The sequence below is a fragment of the Mauremys mutica genome, chromosome 7, assembly GCF_020497125.1.
Source record: "Mauremys mutica isolate MM-2020 ecotype Southern chromosome 7, ASM2049712v1, whole genome shotgun sequence".
NCBI lineage: Eukaryota > Metazoa > Chordata > Testudines > Geoemydidae > Mauremys > Mauremys mutica.
The window spans coordinates 16,103,619-16,126,642 of NC_059078.1; the positions used below are offsets into that span (position 1 = coordinate 16,103,619).

A 23,024-nucleotide genomic window follows, 5' to 3' on the forward strand; every position below is an offset into this window, starting at 1 on the left:
CTACTTTAACTAGTAGAAGGACACAGTCCATGTACACCCCTAACATTACCCCTCTCCCCACACACTTTTAAACTATTCTTTTTAATAAAACATCTTTTTTTAAAAGTAAAATTAAAGCTATTTAATGAAATAGAGTTATAATGCCAATTAAAATACCATGCAACTTTTAAAATATTTTAGCATTGAGAGAAAATGTTCCTTTAAAAAAAATCTAAGATAGAAAAACTCTTGATAAATGCTACCAGCTGAAAGCTACTGTAAAACTTGGCACAGCTAATTTGTGTAGTCATTCTCCCCTCCTTTGCCCCCCCCATCTGTTGCTTCAAGCAATGTCTCAGCACCATTAAATAGTTTTCAATTCCAGTGAGTGAAAAAGTTCAAGATTCTTTATTTTTCAGAGGTGAGAAGAGAAAATACCACAATGCGAGCACTCTTGCCTTCAGTACATCATATTAGGCTGATAGCAGTGACAGTAAGCAGTAGAAAACTGAGGTGAGAGCAATGGTCAGTTATGGCAAAATCATAAACTCTAATACCGTTATTATAATGATAACTGTATTTACATGAATAGAGTACTTGGGACACTCCAAGGGCATCACCCAAAGACCACTGATGTCAAGCCTCCTTGGGTCCCTTGTGATTTGTTACTATATGAGATAATTTAGTCCTGGGCACTTGTTCACTCAGGGAACTCCATTGGGGCAGGGGGAGGAATTTCCCTCTGTCATCTTGCTGGGTATTTTATTGAGCATTGTAAGAGAGCGCTGCAGGGCCCTCTTGGCTCCTGCCTCTGCTTTGCTGACAAAGTCACTTGGAGAATCTTGATGCCATTTATTTACAGGTTGTGCTCCCACCACCTTTTCACTATGCATAGCTTGGGTTCTAGTGTCTGCACCCAGGAGGGAAGAGCTATCACTCTGCTTCCGCTCCTTTTTCTCCTGTCTTCTTTCCTCCCAGCCTTTTATATAGCCCCAGGCTAATCGGGCGGGCAGCTGTCTCCCATTCCCCAATTAGGTGCAGGTTTTCTCTGGCCAGCTGTAATCTACTTCTCTTAATGGGAGCTGGCATGACAGAAGGCTGAGTCAGAAGTTCTTGCCGAGCACCCTGTCACAGGCATGTTTCATCCATGTAAAAATGCAGCTTTCAAGGAAAATATGCTATTTTGAGTGTGAGACTCTTCTTTATCAGTTAGACTTAATGATTTATTTATAATACTGATTAAATAAAGAAAATCTTTGAGCCATGGGCTAGTAATAGAATCATGGACCCAATCTCGACCTCTGGCTTCGTTAGCCAAAAAAAGGGTGATAGAAACCTACTTTAGCAGGGCAGCCTTCGGATTCCCCTGATGAAGGGGGAATCTCCATGTGGCGGGAAGCTGGCATAGCCATCTTTCTACCACCCACTCCAGCCTTCTCAGGCACATATGTGGGGTATTGCATGATGTTTCTAGGTGGAATGGTGACAGGAAGGCACAAAGCCCATGCACAACGAGCTCCACTAGGAGTTACCAGCGGAAAACTATAGCTGCCATTATTGAGAATGGCCCTTACGTTGTTGGAAGTTACACTGGTGGCTGGTTTAGTCTCCTTTCAGGCTTAGCATTATCTATCATCCAGCAGGTCCTAAGATTGGGGAAGCTCATCCAAGTCTGGGTATCAGGCCCCATGTCTTGCAATTAGACATTATTTGCTCTGACAAAAGCTTCATAATTTCTAACAGTTGTATTGTAAATTTTATGATTAGGTCAGGGGCTGCCTCATTTTTTAAACTGCACTATGTCCTGGTGATGCTTTTTAGTTTTAAACAAACACAGAATTTGAGCTCATATATCAGACAAATATCATGATCTGTTGAAGGGAGGGTGTTTCTGTTTTGGAGTTTGCCCTTCTTGCCCCAGAAAAATAAAGAAACTTGAACTTTTCACTCACTGAATTGGAAACTCTTAAATTGTGCTGAACCATTGCTTGAAGCAAGAATGAAAGGAGGAAAAAAGTAGTTTTCTTAATAACTACACAAACTAGAACTGCCCGTTCTTCAGCAATCTTCTACTGTGATCAGCCATCAAGATTTTTTTTTCTCTTTGAGGTCAATAAAAAGTCCACCTTTTCCATGTTCATACACCACAATATTGTAAAAAGTTGAATTGTAAGTTAGCAGCAAAACTTCTGTTTTTAGGAATTTTTGTGGCAGGTCCTGCAAACTTCAACATACAGTGTATTTATAAAGGCTTGATTTTTTTTTTTAATCTCCTTTATGCTGAAGGAAACTATGCATGACTCCATCTAAATCCATGATGGTAATTCTATTATGAGCAATGTAAGTGATATCAGAATCAGGTTTGTCCTCTCTTTTAGTTTCCTATGCTGAAAGTTTTTACCGAACAATACAACTATGTTTGTTAACTTTTGCCTTTACATTTTAATTTTAGAGGAACCTTACTTAGTTTTGACTGCCTCTGCTACTTGTGTATTAGAACCTCTTAGTGTAAGATTTTCAATGCACGGATTTTTTTTCTCTCTCTACCTCGCCCTCACCCCCGCCCCAGTTCTTGACTTGCTATTTAATCTGTCTTCAGCAGGTTTTGTTCATTTTTGAAACCTTGGATGATTTCACATTGTAGATAGTTTGGCAGCTCATGTTGGTCTTACTGACACTACTTTGTCCTGGTTCATGGTTTTTTGTTGTTGTTTTGACAAAACATGAACATTTATTCTTCCTCCTACTGAGCTTTAAAAAAAAAAAGGATAAAGCGGGCTCTAAAAATGGAGGTTTTATCTTCAATGATATATGTTGCCTTTTGGGTTCTATAATTGCTGATGCATTATTTTCAGTATACCAGCTTCTCCTTGCATGTAGTTGAAACAGAAATGAAACAAATGAAATAGCTGAAATTCCAGTGCGTTTAATTTGTTTTTTTCACAAAATTGTATCAATGGAAAATAGTGTTTTTCAAAAATAAAACTTTCTGTGCAAAATTGTCAGTAGAATCAAATTTTCCATTTTTTGCCAAATTTCCAGTTTTTAAGCCAGATTATGGACATCATTATTTAAATATTTTGGTTACCAAAACTCACATTTTCTTACTGAAAACTGGGTTTTCAGCAAATAAGATTTTTCAAAAGCAATTGCAAACATTATTTTGATTTAAAAATATTATGGAAAACTTAGTCAAAAAAGGGGTAGAGCAAAAAGGGGAAATTAGTCCATTTTGAACGCCATGAAATGGAAACAACTTCAACGTTTTGAAACTTTTCACAAAATAGCTTTTCCTAATTTTTGACCACCTCTAGTTGAAATGCTGATGCTGAAGTTTAGACTGGATGTGAATTCTTTGTCTTCCTGATTTGAGTCAATGTGGGCTGGTAATGTCAATCCAGTTATAGTACTAAAAATATCAGCACAGTTGTCATTACTGTTGCTCAAAGTAGACAGTCGGGTTTTGAACAGTCAAGGGAAATGAACCCATAAATATGGTTCCAATAGCTCTGTGATTAGGTATGTTCTTAAGGCAAAATAAGAGTGCTTGCATTTCCACTGTCTATATTATACTTGTTCATTCTTGCATGATATCATCTAATACCTTTTTTGAGCAATAAAATGTACATACAATTTTATTTTAAAATGTGCTGGGTGCATGTTTTTGTCTCGTGTGACAAGTAAATACAGCTGCAAGCATATTTAGAGAAGGCATTTGCCCACTCTGAGTGATGCACTGTGACATTAAGCATAAAAGAAGTTCAACACTTTGTCACTTTAGCCGCTGCCACCCATGAGTCATAAAACTGAGGTCCCAACCATTTATGCAAATATAGAATCTAACAGCCCTATTTTTGCAAGTGTCAAGGTGTTAGTCCTAGACTGCTGACAAATTCCTACTTGGGTAATGGGAAATATTTTATCTAACTTAGTCTAAGCTATTTTGCAGGATTGCCTGTGTACTGGTAAATGTCATCTTTCTATCATTGTTACTGTAGCTGTATTTATAAGGGGGGGTGAAAAGGATCTTTTTTATGTGGGACCCAAATCTAAAAAAAGGAGCCAGAACCTTTGAGAAGGGCTATGACAATAAGCAGTAGACCTAAGTAATCATCACACTCAAAATATTTGTCTGCATTAACAGAGATCAGTGTACCTAGCTCATGCTCAGCTTCTGTGCTGAGTTGACTGATCTGGGGGACTGACCTCTTTTTCCTCCTTCTTTGTTCTTGCAAAGCCTCACCATACATATGACATATATGATGTGAGTGGCGACATCTTACATCAATTCCCTGAACAGCACAGAAGACATTCATAAGGTACTATAGAAATGTTGCATTTATTACTAAGTAGTTGGTGTCAAACCAACTTCATTTGATGTGTGTGAGATATCACTGAGATCACAATTGTGGTTTCATTTTTACAAACAGCAAAGCATTGTCCAATGGTGATTACAAGCAGCCAGTGTTTTATTTTGTTTGTTTTGAAACCCCTTCATTTTATTGTAGTGTCTGGTTAAAAATATCTAGAACTGATGGTTGAATATACTTTGCAAAGTGGGCTACAATTATTTTGACAGCCAGTTTACATACAGGAGGGGGGAAATGTGAAACATTCTGAGGTAAATTAAAAATGATTGTTTAGCTATTGTTTTTTTCTCTCTTTAAGTCATACTGTCTTCTGGTAAGAGATACTCTTAAGGAAAGTAATTCAGTTGTTTACATATTGAGGGAGGCTGAGGTACTCGCGTCATATCTGAAAAAAGAAGACAGACATTTGTTTTTATCTTCTCGTTTTAAGACTGGTCTCACATAAAAAAAATAAAAAGGAAGAATAAAAGATAAACATGTTCATGAATATAAGATATTCTTTGAAGCTCTTTCTTACCATATTTTTGGTCTTTTTCCTACAGCTATATACTCGGTGCACCTGTCTGTTTCATACTCTGATACATTATGCATTTATTTCTCAACCTTAATTTGATTTTCTTTTAATAACATTGTTCACAAAAATAGCAGGAGAAAAAGAGGGCTAAACTTGTATCAGATAATCCGCAACTGATTATGCTGAGTTTTTTTTAATTAGATACATGTACACATTGTGTAGTAAATCTGCTTAAAGATTTCATGGATTTAGGAGCAAACATTATTAAAAATATTTTTTTTTAAAAAAGGATACAAGATGTTAGTTCACTTTTGCTTGTTTTATGCTCTGTACTTGTCTTCTCACCTAAAGGAAAACTGTTGACCATTCAATTAAAGCATGCAGTATCAAACCACCCCACATAAACACACATGGGAAGGCACTATGTGGGCTGAATTCCCTGCAAGGACCTCCTCACAGCAGTGTGTAAATAGGGAATTTGTCCTACCATAGCAGAGGAATTTCTCTATGTATAGAGTACCTCAGCGGAACTGAGTGACAAAAGGATCTGATCCCCAACCCAAGTCACTTCACTCTGGCTCCTGCCCATCTTTACTTCCTCTCCTGGCCCTGTGTGAACAGACCTCAAATCACATGGGGAGGACTGAGGCCAGTTGTTACTGGATATTTACCTCAGTATCTCCATGGGCAGCTCTGGGCGAGGACAAGGGTGATCTTGCTGCAGGATACTCCTAACTCAGTTTTTACCCTTTTAACCCATGATCACTGAAATTCACTTAAACATATATACAATTGCGTTACACAAAACAGGTTCATTGGGGATTAAAGAACAGGTCCTCCCCTCCCTCCCTCCTTTTTTTTTTTTTTTTAACCGCAGTTATGTGAATGCAGGATTCTGACCGTGTCAATTTTGTATTTGGTCATCTATATACAAGTCGACAGCAATATGGCTGATTGTTATTTTCTTGTTTGTATACCCAGACAAAAACCTATGTAGAGAACAGTGCATTACTCCAGGATGGCTGTTCCCTGAATGGCAGATGAAATAAAATAATTGAGGGTGATCTTATAGCGGTATCTTAAGCTGTAATTTACATCTGTGTGGTATATGGTTAAGGGCCTTCTCCTGCCCTCAGACACATGTAAACAACACCCTTTAAATTCAGTGACACTTGCAGAGATATGTAGTATCCAAGGAAAGTGTAGGATCCTCGGTCTCTGAATTCCCAAAAATTTTGTGTGTAGTAACCTCTAAATGCCATAGTGATTTATTTAGGGCTCCACTCTGCAAAGGCAACTTCCACTAATTACAGCATCTTATAGGACTGAGGCCTGACTGAATGCCTTACTGACCCAGTCTAAGATCATTAGAAATACTATATATTGTGTCATCAACTACTTACACTGTATCCATGAAAAGCACCTGAGGCACATCGATTGTGTTTGTATGCAGTGGCGTGTTCCCTCCATTTGGAGTTTGCCAGCTCCTGGCACTCTGGACTGATCCTTTAGAGGGCCCTACCAAAAGGTATTACAACTGCAATGGTGACCTTCATTTCCCAGCATCATTGGAGTCAGGGTGGGGACTGAAAATTAGCCAGGGCTGCAGAGCCCCCAGCGAGCAGACAGCCTGACTCTATGCAAATGAGAAAGAGATTAGTTAGATTTTGGTTTAGAAGCTGCTAGGCAGATGGCAAGCTCAGAGCTCCTGCTAAATTTCCCCCACCAAAAGTTAATTTTTGCACTGCTGTGAGACTCTAGCTGCAAGGATCAGGTAGTTCCAGCATTGCAGTGACCAGCATCCTGCAGAGAGAGAGAGAGAGAGAGAGATTTTACCCTGCCTCAGCTAAAAAGTGTCAGCCAAGACCATAGGAGGATTCCAGACCAGGGAGCCAGCAAGTCTGGTAGGGGTCAGGAGAGGACCCTGCCTCACCCAAGTGTAGCCTCAAAAGGGGAAAAAGGTAACCCTTAAAATAAATCAGGTGTGGTAGAGGGAAAGAAAATGGATACTCCTTTTACTCAGAGGTGCAGATATGACCCACTCTGGTATCTGATCACCCAGTGGACCAATACCCCAGGTATAGTGTTGTGTAAAATGAAGAGCAAACAGGTAAGTAAGGTAAAAACAAAGAGATATGTATCAGGGATAAAAATACAATTAATAGGAAAGGGGAAGAAAACCACAAATGCAAACAGCACTAGAACCAGTGACAATAACAATAGTGACAGTGACTTCAGTGGGGCATGAAGCCCGGACCCAGATAAATCCCTCCCTTGGCCAAATACCCTAGAACAAAATAGATGTCTTCCTACTCCGTCTAGGTGCTGGGTTGTGTGCGGTGGTGATGCTCAGGACCTGTACTATTGAGCTAGTGAAAAGCTGTCAAGGAGGAACTCTGAGGAGTCCAACGGATGAATGGTGATCTCTGTGGAAGAGAAGCCCTCTGGAGATGGAACAGCAGGATCAGGTAGGTGCTGAAGGTCTTCTCCGGTGTCTTCGGGATAGGTGTCGCTCTCATCAATATGGTCGGAACCACGATGAGGCCTGTACCACACACAGGCTGCCGCTCAGATGGACAGCAGCCTCATTCACACAGGAGTCAGTCCTTTTAGATGTCAAGGCAGGAAAAAGTGGACTGTTCCAAATGGCCGTGCCAAACATGTCTGAGGTAATAGAACCTTCAGGGATTTGGACAGGAAAACAGAGGAAATGTCCGGAGCCCAAAGGTGGGAAAATCCAGTTCTAACCAGTTGGGGCTAGCTCTGAGTCAGTGCCTGAGGTAAACAAGGATTGAATCCTGAAGTCACACGTCACAGACTCCATTTTGTATTTCTTACTTTTAATTATCCGAACACAAGGGTGTAGAATAAAGTAAAGTGCCTTGTATTTAAGCTGACCATCACCACTGCACTGCAACACTCTGTCTCTGTAGACAGCACCTCAGACTGTCATCTTCTTCAGGAAAGGTGTCAGGCAGATTGTTGGGGGGTTGGGAGGAGTTTGTGACTTTTGGGAGGCAGGGAATTGGCTTATTTAATGTTTATTAGTTAACCTTAACCATTTCCTTCTCGAGAGCCTGTCCCTTTGTTATACTGTTATTTTGGGCATGTCGCTCATTTGCTAGGGTTTTGTTATGTACTTCATTGTCCTTCTGTATAATGAGCTTTATACTCCTTGCCAGCTAGTTGTATTGATTTTTCTCAAAGGACAGCACCACTCTGCATGGTACACTGAGGAGTCACATTGAGTGGAGGCACTAGGCCCAAGAAAAAGAACCTAGGACCTAAGACACGAGAGGGGAGAAGCTCCTCCAAATATTGGTGATAGCAAGCACCATGGAGAGAGAAGAAAGGAGGCTTGAGTCACGCCTCGGGAGATGCTACACACAGATTTACAAGTTACTCACATTATAGTTACATGAGTGAGTTATATGCAGTATAATTTGGTACCCACACATAATAGTCTAGTCTCCTGTGGACTATATTACTTTAGTCTAATTTTAGTGGCTGAGTTTAGTGTGCCGTATTTGGTGTGGGTGGTCTATAATATACAGTAGGTCAGACTAAATGCTCTGGTGGTCCCTTCTGACCTGAAACTCTAGGAGTCTATGACCTCCAAGGCTAATATCACAGAAATATTATACAAAGGCTGCAAATATGAGTGTGGATGTTGTGTAACTCTACAGTATAATAGTGCTCATTATTTTGCTCCATATCTTGAATTGATGTTTCTTTCAGTACTAGTCACAAGCTAATTGGATTTCATACTTTCAATAAAAGCAGTTTTCAAACCACAAAAATGGAGGTGGTGGTTGCTCTCTAATAATGTAGGTTCAGATTCTGCCACTTATCCTGATTATTTCTTTACTCCATTAATGACTTCCGTTGGAAATCAAAGGGGCTACTTGTGAGTCAAGGCAGCAGCCCTTAACAGTTACATTGTACTTTGTGTCTCCAAATGGAGACTGAGTTCTGCCACATTTTAAATTTCTGACTATGGAAGGCCCATTGCAGCACTCGATGCCAAGTTCCTCTATTTGGTCACAGAACAGGTGAAGTATTGACATCTTCTTGCAAACTTACGCACCAACAGGCCTCATCCCTGGCCCTGCATGGACCACTTCTAAAGGGTAATTCAGTATCTCTGCTATCTAAACATCTAAAAGTAAGAAAAATGCTCTTCCTGTGGTAGGGTTCTCTGCAGGGAATATGACTATTCAAGCTGTACCTCTGGCCATTTGAATTTTATATAGATTCCATCAGGGTTTCTGCTGCTGAATCTGCATTGTTGGTTTTGAAGAGTGAACCTTTTGATTTAATGGGAAAGTTTTATATTCTCTCAGCTGTGTACTAGTCTGCCATATATGGTGCATGAAAAATGCTGCCAGGTTTGTTCTGTATACAAATCACTTTATTTTTATTTCCTTTCTCCTTGGGAACAATGAACAGTCAAAAATATAGATGAAGGCTGGAGATGGTCATAAGAAAATCTGGCTTAATCATGCAGTATATCTAGTGTTTTAAAGAAATCCCTTTATGTATAAGAAATGTATTTAAAACTGCTTAAATCTGGGTTTATTCTAATGTTGTTTAGTCAAATCCTGGCAATATAAAGATCCTATTTCAGATAGATTGAAAGGTCAGAGCATCCTCTTCTATGCAAAAAGATGTGAAGGGGAAACAATGATGGGGGTCTTGAGGATAAAGAACATATCATATCAGACACTTTCAGTTGTCTGGTCCCAGTGAAAATGATTTGGGGGTTGTGTGAATAAACAGCTGAACATGAGCTCCCGGTTTGATGTAGTGGCCAAAAAAAGCTAATGAAATAATGGGATGAGTAAACAAGGGAATCTTGAGTAGGATTAGAGAGGTTATTTTACCTTTATATTTGGCCTGGGTATAACCACTGCTGAAACACTGTCCAGTTTTGGTGCCCACAATTCAACAGGGATATTGATGAATTGGAGAGGGTTCAGTGAAGAGTCACGCGAATAATTAAAGGATTAGAAAAGATGTCATACAGTGATAGACTCAAAGCACTCATTCTATTTAGCTTAACAAAGAGAAGGTTAAGGGGTGACTTGATTACACTCTAAAAGTACCTACATGGGGGGGAATATTTAATTCAATCCAGCAGAGAAAGGTATATAACACTATCCAATAGCTAGCAGCTGAAACTAGACAAATTGAGACTGGAAATAAAGCATACATTTTTAATGCTGAGAATAACCACTGAAACAACTTTCCAACTGTTCTGGTGGATTCTCCATCCTATCTCAGAATAATGTTGTTTCTGAAACACCTAAAGGGTGGGCCAAAAGTCCTAATCACAGAGCGTCCATACAAAATTTGAAGTGGAAATGCTCTCTTTTTGATGCTTTTACAGGATGATTGTGGAAGGGAATTGGACTCATAAAGGAAGGCAAATTTCAGCTTTAGATTGTTCAAGTCAGGTTTCAGGCAAATTATTATGTTAATCTGAGGAAACTTTCTCTGTTCCTGTATTTGTTCTCTAAATGGAGGAGTTCAGTTTTCACAGGTGTCAATGTGGCACCTTTAAGGCCTAAATTAAATAAAAATAATCATTCATATATGTGTACATGGCTTAGTTTTGCATATTTTAACATCTTTAGGACAATGGGGCTGTGTTAACAGCTAAAAGAGACCATTCTTCCAGAACACTGGCCGGGAAATATGAGATTGTAATGACAATACATTTGTTTCCACTTGCTACTGTTGGCTGGTTTCTGACTGAAAAACGTGAGAATTCAACCTACAGAGTGATTAATTTCTACTTTAAGCATTATTTGAAATATCTTCCTGTAGTTCATCCTGCTATGCAAGTGACACGAATGTTCTATTTTGTGTGTTAAATCAGTGCTGGGCCCTTTTTAAAATGTATACACTATATATAACAAACAATATATATTATATGTACCATGAGTGATTGTCCCATTTGGAATCTCAGCTTTGTTGTAATGGGAGTTAACAGAAAGACTAATAAAGTTTTTAATTATGTAATAATACAGGTATAACTATTAGTCTTGGTAAATTGTTGTAATAGTTCTAATTGAGAGCACTTTCATTACTTTGTTCAGATATTAGGTAAGGGGGAAAGTATTGAGCCTGGAAAGACTGGAACAGTATGCTTATCACAATAAGACTAATGTTAAAAAATCAGAAAAAGAAAACTTAAATCATCTTCTGACTTTATTTACCATAGAAATAGGTTATAATAGAGGCATTTTATTTCAGTGGGGAAGAGTCTGGAATCCATCTTGGCAACTCACTTGAGTGGCTAGAAGGAAGCAGTTCACAGCACAATTCAAGAGGAATGCGTGTTTATAGAAGTGTCTCTTTGCCATTATTTGTGCTCCCCTCACCCTGGACTCACTCTGCATCTTCCAATTCCCCAACAAGAGGTAGAGAAACCCTCAAGCTGTTCTAAATTGTGCCAGTTGCCAGCAGCCTGAAGAAACTGTGCCGCAAGCCAGGAATCCCTGAAACTAATCTATATTGCTTATAGAGGCAGACTCTCAGGAAGATAGAATGTTTGCTTTCAAGGGAAAAGTTGGTCAATTGCATCTCCTTAGAACATAGACCACTATACTGTATAAAAGACCGCACCTCCATACAGCCTGCAGAAACTTCTTAGATAGAAAAAATTCCAGGAAAAAGAGTCCTTTGGCATCAACTTAACACAAATGATCTCAAACACTAATGAATAGGCAGCTGTATCCTATCTTTTGCCTCCCTGCCCCTCCCCCCCCCATCAAGGAAAAGTCAATCGAAAGGTCAAGTTTTGTACTGAATTTTTAGTGCTGATGCATATTTTTAATGTTCTTCTATTACAGCATAAAAATAATCATCCAGTGGGAGGACTATCACACTCACTAGAGATCCCTTACAGTGCTAATCATTTTGAGATTACATTTTAGTTTTCACTTCCTTGAATGCTGTTTTTATTAAAAACCTACACTATACTGAACAATTAAGAATCAAGCACAGTAGCTGTATGGATGTGCTGCAGTGCTGGAATATTGAAATACTAGGTTGTGTTGACATTGAAAATAATTTAGTAACTATGGCTGATATGAAATCAGTGCAATATATTTAGTACTTAATGGATCCGTTGATCACGTGATTCTGTGAAAGAGATGAAAATCAAGATACAGTATATGTTGAGAAAATAGGTCTGGAAGTCTTGATGTCATGGTAACAAGGAAAGGTGTAATGTATATAAATATCTGAACATTCCACTGTTCATTCTCTTCCAGTTCACACATTCTATAACTTTGCAATGACCTCAGTACAAAACTAAGTTACATGACAAAATTCCCCATTAGAAAAAGCACTTTCTATATATCAGTTAACTTTTATAAAAGTGGGCTAATTGTACAGCTTTATTCATTCAAGGGGGAGGAAAAAAACTGACTTTACAGATTTTAATTAATGATTAACTTGAATTTCCTATTACTTCTAAGAGACCTCATTAAATATTTAAAAAATACCAAAGTCAGATATTGTACAATAGTTAATTATAATGCTTTATATACAAACAACTCCCCATCAACCCATGACTAATCTAATGATATAAGAAACTGACCAAGTTGCAAATCAACAAACTAGTAAACCAAAAAGTTACTGATGCCTCAAGGACAACTTTGGCAAGATCACTCTTCCGATACATCTTGTGGTACAAATTCTGCTTGTTGTTCAATAGGGAAAGATATGAATTATCCAAAAAATAGGTGTATTCCCATGTGCATAAAATGGGAATAATCAATGTCTGTATTCTGAGTGAGCTCAGATTAAATATTTTTGCATAAATCTATAGCAACATGGTTAGGAGGTTTCTACTAGGCAGTCACATATATAATCAAGCTTGGAAAAATTCTATATTTATTTTGTATAATTTTGATGGATAATATCAATGTTTTATTTTTAAGCATTTTTTCACAGTTGCACAAATTATGGATTTAAGAATTTTTTCTATTTTTATTGATTTAAATTTTCACAGCTGTGGAAAGAATGGGTCAGACATTCATTATTTAATTTTGAGGTTAAAAAGGTAAAGTTTTATACACGTTAAACAAATTGTCAACATCACGTCAAAATATACAAAATAAATCTCCTTATATCAAACTCTAATCAATTCTCAAGCAGTATTTTTCTTACTTTGCTTTCTCAAATTTCAATCATCATCAATGGAAATAGTTTTCAATGGTTTGAATATCCAGATTCTAACAATATATGTATTAAAAGAATGCAACTGGGGGAATAAGTAACTCAGTCATGCAGTTAACCTTCTGCTTATAAAAATCCTTGTTAATTACATTTTGAAGACCAAATATCCATGGTAATTACAGTATATCGCAATGTAATCATAGTGTGACCTTGATTTAAATAGGAGTTGATGGAATTCTTAGGTCCTTTTCATTTGTTTTAAGTTTTGTTCTTCACCATAACCATATAGCCTTCTTCCATCTTTTTCTCCACTCCTTGTTGCAACTCATGCAGTGCCTGCAATTCTGTATTTACAAGTGCTCATCAGCTGCCTAGAATTTGGGCACTGCATTTCAACAGTGTATAGTAGATTCTGCAGAATTTAACTACTTGATTTAGTGTATTAGTTTTGTACTTATGCCTACATGGATTTTGATCCAAAATTTGACTATGTATAAGGCAGTTTCTTCCCTTCATATTTTTAATACTATAGGTATTTGCATTAAAAGAGAGACTCCAGTGATTGGACTAAGCTACTCCTGCTGCTTTCCCCTCATTTGAAGTCCTAACTCTGTTTATGATAGCATAATCATCTCCATTAAATGTGGGATCATGAATTGGGAATTATGACTTTGAATGAAGACTAAGTGGCAGGAGCAGATGAACTGTGAAGCAGTAAAGATCCTGCTTTCATGCAAGTGATGCAAGGGGAAGAGAGAGACAGAAAACATGATATGTAGGCAAAACTGTCTCTAAATAGAACGGTTTTCAAAGTCTTTCACAAGCATCAGATGGTCTTTAAACAGTTGATGAAAGTCTGAAATAAAAAATGTATTTCGGAGGAAAGGTTTTAACAATGAAAATGATTTGAAACTACAGTAGAACCTCAGAGTTATGAACTGATCACACATCTCATTTGGAACCGGAAGTATGCAATCAGGCAGCGGCAGAGACACAAAAAAACCCCCAAACAAACAAAAAAAACAAAATACAGCACAGTACTGTGTTAAGTTTAAAATACTACAAAAAAAGAAAAGTTTTTTAGAGCTGGTTGTAAAATTCACAAGCTCTTGGAACTTGGATGAAAAATGAAGGAACACATCCTGGAATTTGCGGGAGAGGAGTGGGTTGGTTTGTTTTTTTGTTTTGTCTTTTTTAAAGAATTTCCATTTCTCAAACAGTGCTAGCATTTATTGTCACTATTATCACTACTTTTTTTACTACTGCTATAATTAAATATACTTCCCAGATAGTTTGGCGGGAAAACCTGTTCTGTTTTTAGAGTGTTCTTTTTTAAACCAGCCCTCCTCTACAGTAGTACCTAAAATATTATTAATTATTTTATTTTATTATTTGTTTTATAGTTCCTACAAGTCACGTACCAGAAAGAGAGTCCCTGCCCCAAAGAGCTTACAATCTAAATATAAGACAAGAGACAGCAGATGGATGTAGACAGATTGACAGGGGAGTGCAAGGAAACAATGTGACAATATTGATCAGCATGGCTGTGGTTGCAGATGTGATTATTAGCATGTGAAAAAAGTGCTGCATACAAAACTTGGGTTCCTATGCTGCAAAGACTAAGTGCTTGAATAACCATATTGACCCCAGCAGGCTTTATGTGCATGAAGTCACTCAGATGCAGTCACTTAAGTCTTTGTAGGATCAACCCCCTTTGTCTGACATCACATTTTGTGAGCATGCTTTCAGAGGCCCATTGAAAATTTTGGCCATGATAGCACTTTTTCAAAAACTTCTCCAGACAAAAATTAGAACTGAATGAAAAATCCAGAGGGAAAAAAAATTAATTGAATTTAGCATTTTTTTCTGTTTGCAAAGCGTCCACAAGCTCTGTGTGATTTTTTTGAAAACGTGTTGATCACATTCTTTTGCCAAAAATATTATTTGTCCATAGACTGTTTGCAGTAGCTTCTTGCATGTATTCAAAATGCAAGCACAGTTCATTAGTTTTGCATCTGACATAAAGGCAAAAACTTTCAATATGGCTTGCAGACATTAGGAATGCATAACACTTAAACCCCAATCCTGCAACAACTTATGCAATTGCTTAAAATCAAGTCCACATGCAAGTCTTTGCAGAATTGGAGCCTTTAATTACTAGCATTTCTCTCAGAACAATGCTCCACCAACAATCTCTGTTGCACTTTATTTAGATAACCAGTCATTAAAGTTCATCAATTAACATCTAGAGAGCCTCAGTCTTCATTCCAGCTCAGTCCTTTTTTTGCATGGTTTAGAATTGCTTGTCTGTACTCATGTCATTTCTTATTCTCATAGGACTGGAAAAAGTTCAATATATATTATTTTAATTGCTTAAGCAGAATTGATACAAATACTGTGAAATGTCTCCCAATAAAATGCATCAGTTGTCTACGGTTCAAAGATTATATTAGTTGCATCATATTTATGAGTCTGACAGGGCTTTATTTTTACTATGTAGGAAAAAGAAAAATGAAGACAGAAGCACGAATAGCTAATTTCTGTTGATGTAATAAAAATGTGCAAATGAGATCTACGGGGGGCATCACTGGGGAGATGCACTGCCCAGGAATATATCACTAGCAATGGGATAACGATGAAATCATAATATCCTCATTGGAAATGGAATATCGTGATTCTCCTAATGTTTGCGTTTGGAGAATGGATTGATTAGCCCCCAATGGGGTCTTAAATGAAGAAGTGATATAAGTGCCCCAAAACTTAGATTTGCAACAAGTTTAGTTACTGTACAAGTGAAGACTCATTTACTGTCTTTGTTAGCAATATGCACTGACTTAAAACTCAGAGGCCAATAAAATTGTTCAGGGATTTTATAGTTATAACGTGAGATGAATTTCATCATTCAACTGCTCTAGAATGTAAGACCTAATACATAGAGATCACATATGGATACCGCCAGCATGCATGAAACTCCTATAGTATTGACATCAATAAGATGTTTGTCTGAATCTTAGGCCAGATTTAAATACCTGCATTACACAGATAAACTAGATATTGTGGATAAGCTTTATGGTAGCTGTATAACTGGGATGTCTAAAACCTGTGAATGGGCAAACTTCAAGAGTTTTGTAGGTTAAGTTTGACTGCTCATCCCAACACTGAGGTGCTCCCCTTCCATGATGTGTTCTTTGTTTCCCTCCTCCTTTTGTTGTGGGTAGACTTCATTGTCCCAGAAGCAGCACTTTGTGGCTAGAGAAAGTTTGACAGCCCACTTTTTCATCTGAAGGGTGGGTAGGCTCAGGGTCTTCCTCCTCATCACAGCAGTTTTTGATAGGAGAATTTCCATTGTCCTAGTTGGCCCATGTTGAATCTTATGCACTCTGGGACTTTCTCTTGATTAATGTCAAAAGCAAGTCTGTTAAGCCCTATTCTATGGGATCTTTGAGGTTTTCTAAGTATACTGTTCAGTGCATTGCCAGTAGCTAGTGAGCAGCAGTAGTAGACAGAGATCTCACCATAAGTATAATAACAGTAGAGGTGAGGGAAGATGGGTTCCATAATTGATATTTACTTAGGATCCCAATCCAAACAAGCTGTAACACTGATCAGAAAACTGAGTGAGTCAATCAGACATCAGGGTTAAAGACAGTGATAACTAGTCTCTAGTGACTGCTACATACTTATTCTTAAGCACACACAGTGTGTGTGTGTGTTGCTGTGAAGGAAGGCTATGGGGAAAAATAAAACAAAAAAAGCCACGTAGACTGACAGAGCGGGTAATCACATAAATGCACCGCTGTGTTAATCCTACTCAATTTAAGGCTAGAGAAGATCTAAGTGAAGGTCAAGATCTAAAATTATAGCCCACGAATAGATGTTTCTGTAGCTCAGTATGTGAGGCAGGTACGATATCTCTGTCTCTGGGGCAGTTTTGCATCAGACAAGCTGACATGAGCCCCTGAGTTGCATGCTAATAAGTATAAATTGGTGGTGAATGGATGAATACTTTATTATAATATGCCTTACACAGCGCATAAGTTATTGGAAGGCTGTGTGATCTTAAAACAATATTATTTTTATTTGTATTAAAATTTCTTCCTAAGCCCCTGCTGTTAAGGTGGCTGAGGAAACATGGAATTGGATCTGACTACAACTTAGATCAAACATAGACTTGTGATACTGGATTTTGGTCCATTGTATCTTAAGCATGGTACAAATGTGATATGCTTGAGAGGGAGAATGCAAACCATACTGTGCTCTCTCATACAGCACTCAAGCTAACTGAACCTTTTGGAGTCAGCAGCAGCACTAGACTTTATCTATCAGAGCTTCTAGAAACTTCCTAATGACAGCCTTGTGAGTGCATGAATAGAAACTGCCTTAGGGAACAGGCAAAACAAGATTAAAATTCAGGGAGGAACGTAGTTTGAAAAGTCCTCCTCAAAATATAGTCAGTTTCCAGTGTTGTCCTTCTTTAGAGTATTTTCTGGATACAGAAGCAATATTCCTTTATTTTAGCTGTAGGGTTTAAAGTACTCATTTAAAAGAATTATTCTCAGCATCTGTTACAGAGAAATCATTAGAAGATAAACAAAAGGTCATTCATACATGTTTCCATAACAGTTATGTGAGTTTCGATCATATGCAGCAGCATTTTCACAGTTAAGTTGTGTCTATTTTGGGATCTGCTCTTCTGTGTTTGAGGCAATGCTATTGTTGTGCTCTCAGAACTATTGGGAGTCTAACATTTTTCAGTTCTTCATTTAATTGCAATTGCAATACTGGTAGAGATCATTTAAATGCACCAAACCTCACATTGGCTTACACAAATCAGGGGACTGCACACACACATATTCGTGTAGTCACTATTTGCACAGCAAAATGCAGACTTATGTGTGCAGACCTGGGGATCTGCAGAGGCAAATGGGGGTGCCTAAATACATTTCTGGGCAGAACTATCTATTGGTGGAAGATTTGGTGCTTAGTGTGTTTGCACTTGATAGTATTAATTCCTTTCAGCACCTTTATTCTTCCATTTAAAATGTCCCTCTAAAGATTTGTCTATGGGACAAGCTATTGCACAGCAAGCCAGGATGTGAATCTAAAATACATCAGTTTGCTGTGCAGTAACTCGTCATGTGGACACTGCTACAGTGCAGCCTAGCTTCTGCTGCTTGAAAGCACTGCACGGTAGTAACATAGTGGGTTACTGTGTAGCAAGCTCGTGCACTGTCAATTCACACCTGGGCTTACCACATGTTAGCGTTTTCTGTAGACAAGCCTAAGTTAGCAGAGACATATGTTTGTTTGTTTGGTCCCTTTTCACATCAGCTATTATTTCACTTTACTTGGCCTTTACTCACGCTGATCACAGATCACTGGGGAAGGGGACGTTATCGCCAGCAGTCAGAAAGTAGAGGCCTGAGAGACTACCTTCCCATAAAAGGAGGAAGGATCTGTCCCTCCAGACCTCTCCTCCAGTTGAAGGAGAATAGGGCAAGAGGTTTTCAGTTTGTTCATCCTTTACCCTTCAGACAGAGCTGCGACATCAGCCTTTCTTCCTATCCACCTTTCTTTTCTGGGTCAAAAGTCAACTTGCTTCTCTTTAGAGTGAGGGAAAGAGGAAGGATTGGCCATGAACAAACACTCTTTCCCTTTGGATGATGCAAGCCTACTTCCCTGCATTTGCTATACTTTCAAAGGAGTTTCCATTGCATCAACATTTCTGAAGTAAATGCTGTTCTAGGAAACGGCAGCACTGGTTGGAAAGGAGGAAGGATAGCCATGTGGTTACGACACTGGACTAGGCATAAGGAGATTTGTATTCTATTCCCAGCACTATCATAAATTTACCCTACCTCCAAGGGCTGTTGGAAGAATAAGCTCAAGTTTGTGAGGTGTATGGATACCATGATATAATAAGCCTTTAAAAAAGTGGGGGGGGGAGGTAGAATAAGCCTTGTATTAGAGTCACAGTACATAAAATGACTTCTACATGCCTCAACCTTTACTGAAAACCATCTGGACATTTACTCAATAATTCATTAAATGATAACCCTATAGTAGTGCTGGGCATCTATCCCAAATGTAGACTCCAAAGCAAAGCTATTAGTTTGCAAATGTGTGTGTTTACATAGCCAGGAAGAAAAGTTTCACAATAATAAGCTGAAAGAAACTATCCAGTTGCTGGGAAGGGGAAAATATTGAGAGAGGATTTTTCATTTTATATTTGCAAACTTTATGGGCTAAACCCTGAGTGGCATTGAGCAACTGTTGCAGGATACTCAGTATCTCTCAGGATTTGTCCCTGTGACTTGAATGTGGAATATTTTTCATGGCTTTAAATATATTTATCCCCACAACTCCTTAATAGGCAGCAAGACTCCAATCTAATCTAAAGAGTCATGTCAGGGATGAATGTGGTCTATAGACTCTTCCAGGATTTATTTTCCTCGTTTCTGTGAGAGTACTTGTGTTCATGTATGCATTTAATGCAAGACAAAGTAGATAGTAGGAATTGGAGTGAAGGGAAGGAAGGTAATAATTCTTAATGCTTATACAACACTTCATTCCTTCAAATAGCTGCTTAACTATGTGAGGAAGGCAAAGAAATATTTTTCCTCATTTTTAGCAACTGAGAAATTGAATCATAGTGTTGAAATGTTGCTCAAATGCAGGGGCGTGCCTGCGGGAGGTCCTCTGAAGCCGCGGGACCAGCGGACCCTCTGCAGACAAGCCGCCGAGGGCAGCCTGCCTGCCGCCCTCGCGGCGCTGGCAGAGCGCCCCCCCCCCTGCGGCTTGCCGCCACCCCACCCCCCCGCGGCTTGCCGCCCCAAGCATGCACTTGGCGTGCTGGGGCCAGGAGCCACCCCTGCTCAAACGACATAGCAAGTCAGTGACAGGACGGAGATTAGCACTCTGTAGTTCCTGACTCCATTCTAACCTTGTGCTCATGCTTAGTCTAAACTTTACTGGGGGGTAAACCTTTCCAGACTATTGTACCCCTTTCAGGAATCTGGTTTGTCTTGTGTACCCCAAGTTTCACCTCACTTAAAAACGACTTGCTTAGAAAATCAGACATAAAAATAGAAAAACGTCACAGCACATTATTACTGAAAAATTGCTTAATTTCTCATTTTTACCATATAATTATAAAATAAATCATTTGGAATATAAATATTGTACTTGTGCTTCAGTGTATAGAGCCAGATAAACAAGTAATTGTCTTATGAAATTTTAGTTTGCAGTGACTTCGCTAGTACTTTTTATGTAGCCTGTTGTAAAACTAGGCAAATATCTAGATGAGTTGATTTACTCCCGGAAGACCTTTGCATATTCCCAGGGATACGTGTAACCCTGGTTGAGAACCACAGCTTTAGAAGACAGTAGTTGTGGAGGGGGAGCAGTGTAACTTTTACAATAATGAAACGTTTAAAGCAGGGCCCTGTAATGATAAAGGAATCCAAAGGTTTTATGAAGTTAGCATTCTAAGATTTCAAGAATAAGAGTTTTTTTAATGTCTGAAAAGTGACACTGGAAATATGGCTGTTTCTTACTGCACAAGTCTGTGTTATCTGTATCTTCAAGTCAAATCTCATAACCTGCTGAAGGGAAAAAAAATAATTTGGCATGTAACAGCTATAGAGAAAGGAATTATGTCCTGTTCTGTTTCATGCATCTTCTGTCCCTGAGTTCTGACTGGAGAATCATTATTTCTGAGGATACAGTAAGAAGCAGAAAACATACAACTTGATTTTTTCATGAATTTGTAGAATGGGTAATTTTAAGCAAAAATGAAATGAAACAAAACAAACACACCATTTTTCTTTTCACTTGGCCACGGAGGAAATTTGTCCTGGGATCTTTTTGGAGAGATCATAATGCCATTTTAGTTAAATTGAGAAAATAATTATACTTTAAGCTTCTGTCAAATAGAATTTGGAGCCAGACAGGGAGTTTTCCTTGTAAAAAGTGTATGGGGCAATGTGTCTGAAATCTAAAATCTTGCAATACCTATTCCCACATTTTTTATGAAGTTCTAATCCTCTGAATTTTCCCTATTCTTAACAGCAACTGCTTTCCCTTCAACAAACTACACTGCCAAAACAAACAACAAAAACCCTAGTAAATGAAGGTCTGTACTGATTTAAACCTCAGTGCACCCACTATCAATAAATACAATCTGTAGAGAATAATTAAAAATGAGACAGTCTTTCTATGTAAAGATTAGCATAAAGAACAATTAATTATGCCCACTCTATTAATAAACCTTGGGCTGCATTTTATCTTCCTCTTATTTGGAAGAAAGGGGCACTTAATCGCACAAAGAAAATAAAGTGGTTAGGTGCTTTGTTCCCCTTCCCACATAGCTGCCACTAACTCCTCTGCCTAACTAAGATGGGGAGCAACTAGTCTCATGTTTTGTGGAATCATCGGCATCATAGTTCTGTTTTTTGATTGCCTCAAATGTGCTCTACCTTTACTATAATAATCTTCTCCTTTAATATTCAATATTAATTTTTCTATGCTAATTTCTAGCATCCAGAGTGGAAATGTGGTTCCGTTTTTCTTGCGCCACCCACCGGCACCAGTACCAGGCTCTATTCCTGAAGTCTCTTCTCAGGCAATCTACCATGGGCTTCTCCATGAAGTCCATGCAAGCGCTGCCTGAGTGAAGTCCTGAATACAAATTGAATAATGTCCTCAGGATTTGGCCAAGAGAATGGAGGACTCTTTCAGTTTGCTGTAAAGATTTACCAATGTATTTAACATCAAACCATGGGAAATTTAACCTATATTTAACTTATAGGTATCCGGTCGGTGATCCTTTTCAATGTTATTTATTTAACATTCTCAAACAGCAAAAGGGGAAAAGGCCTTCTACAATTATATTCTTCCTGTACTTTGTCACGCAGGATTCAGATAGAGGAAATATAAATGTGTGCATAATAATAATAAACTGTTTTTAAACCTATACATACAGAAAAATATTGGCTAAAACTAAATATAGTTTTGAAATGGCTTCCACATCAGTAATCTGTGAAAAGGAAGGTGTATCTTCAACCGAAGCAGAGACTTCTGCCATTATCAATTTCTTCAGAAGGGGGCACACTTGTGCTTTTACTAGAAAACACATTCTGACTGGCTAGTATGTGTATTTCATATAGTGGTTTCAGTTGACAGTAGTAATTGTGTTTATTCATTGATTGCTATCAATACATTTATGATTTGCATGTCTTTAATAAATAAGTTTTTAATAAGTCAGATATTCCACACGGTTTCAAAGATGTAAAACTTCTTTTAAAAAATGCTGATTTGTGCAAATATTTATTACAGTATAGTATTTATCGCTAACTATGCATTGTTACCACTCATGTCTTTTTTATGAGGAAGAATATATGCATGTACTAGTAAGAAAAGATGATGTTTTTATTCTGCACACACTTATATGCTTTTCTTATTTTACATGTTGAGGTCAAAATGTACAAATTTGGAAAACAAAATGGATTTTTATGCTACAGGAATAAACTTGAATGAATTGAACAAAATAACAAACTGTGATGATTCCATGAAGAAAAGGAACAAACAAAAAGTTTGGTAACATCTAATATACTAATACAAAATTCCCAATAAATACTATGTATGTTGAAAGTGTTTTGCACACATTAATCAATCCGTCCTCCTAGCACCCTTACTTTGTCATGCTTTACAGATAGGAGAAGTGAGTCAGAGAGGCAAAGTGCCTTGCCGAATGCCACCAAGCAAATCAGTGGTAGAGACAGGACTCGAACCAGAAGTCTAGTGATTCCCAGTCCAATGTTGCAACCACTGGTCCATGCTTCTACTCAAATTTAAGGAAAAATAATCATAATCAGCACAGCTAACTTTCCTACTGAGTAGACCAGGTAAACATGTTTTATAGCTTTAGCCTGAGGTTATTAATTTATTACTTTTATTTTTTAATGCTAATA

At 38.1% G+C, this 23,024-nt stretch overlaps 1 protein-coding gene and 1 long non-coding RNA gene across 4 annotated transcripts in view; one reads left to right on the forward strand and one right to left on the reverse strand.

The window, feature by feature from the left end:
* GRM7 (glutamate metabotropic receptor 7) overlaps positions 1-23,024 on the forward strand; it is a 790,597-nt gene that overhangs the window by 187,197 nt on the left and 580,376 nt on the right. For 2 of the 3 annotated variants that reach the window (XM_045025646.1, XM_045025647.1), the window contains one exon: positions 7,186-7,331. In XM_045025646.1, coding sequence (XP_044881581.1) covers positions 7,314-7,331 — 18 coding nt within the window. In that variant the 5' untranslated portion in view covers positions 7,186-7,313. Of the gene's footprint in view, positions 1-7,183; positions 7,332-23,024 lie in introns of those variants that run through there. The other variant, XM_045025648.1, reaches the window with a different exon arrangement.
* LOC123375058 lies at positions 4,440-7,596 on the reverse strand. The gene is made up of 3 exons (XR_006581302.1): positions 7,177-7,596; positions 6,267-6,499; positions 4,440-4,734 (listed from the first exon to the last, which is right to left on the reverse strand). It is a non-coding gene; the product is annotated as an uncharacterized LOC123375058 (long non-coding RNA).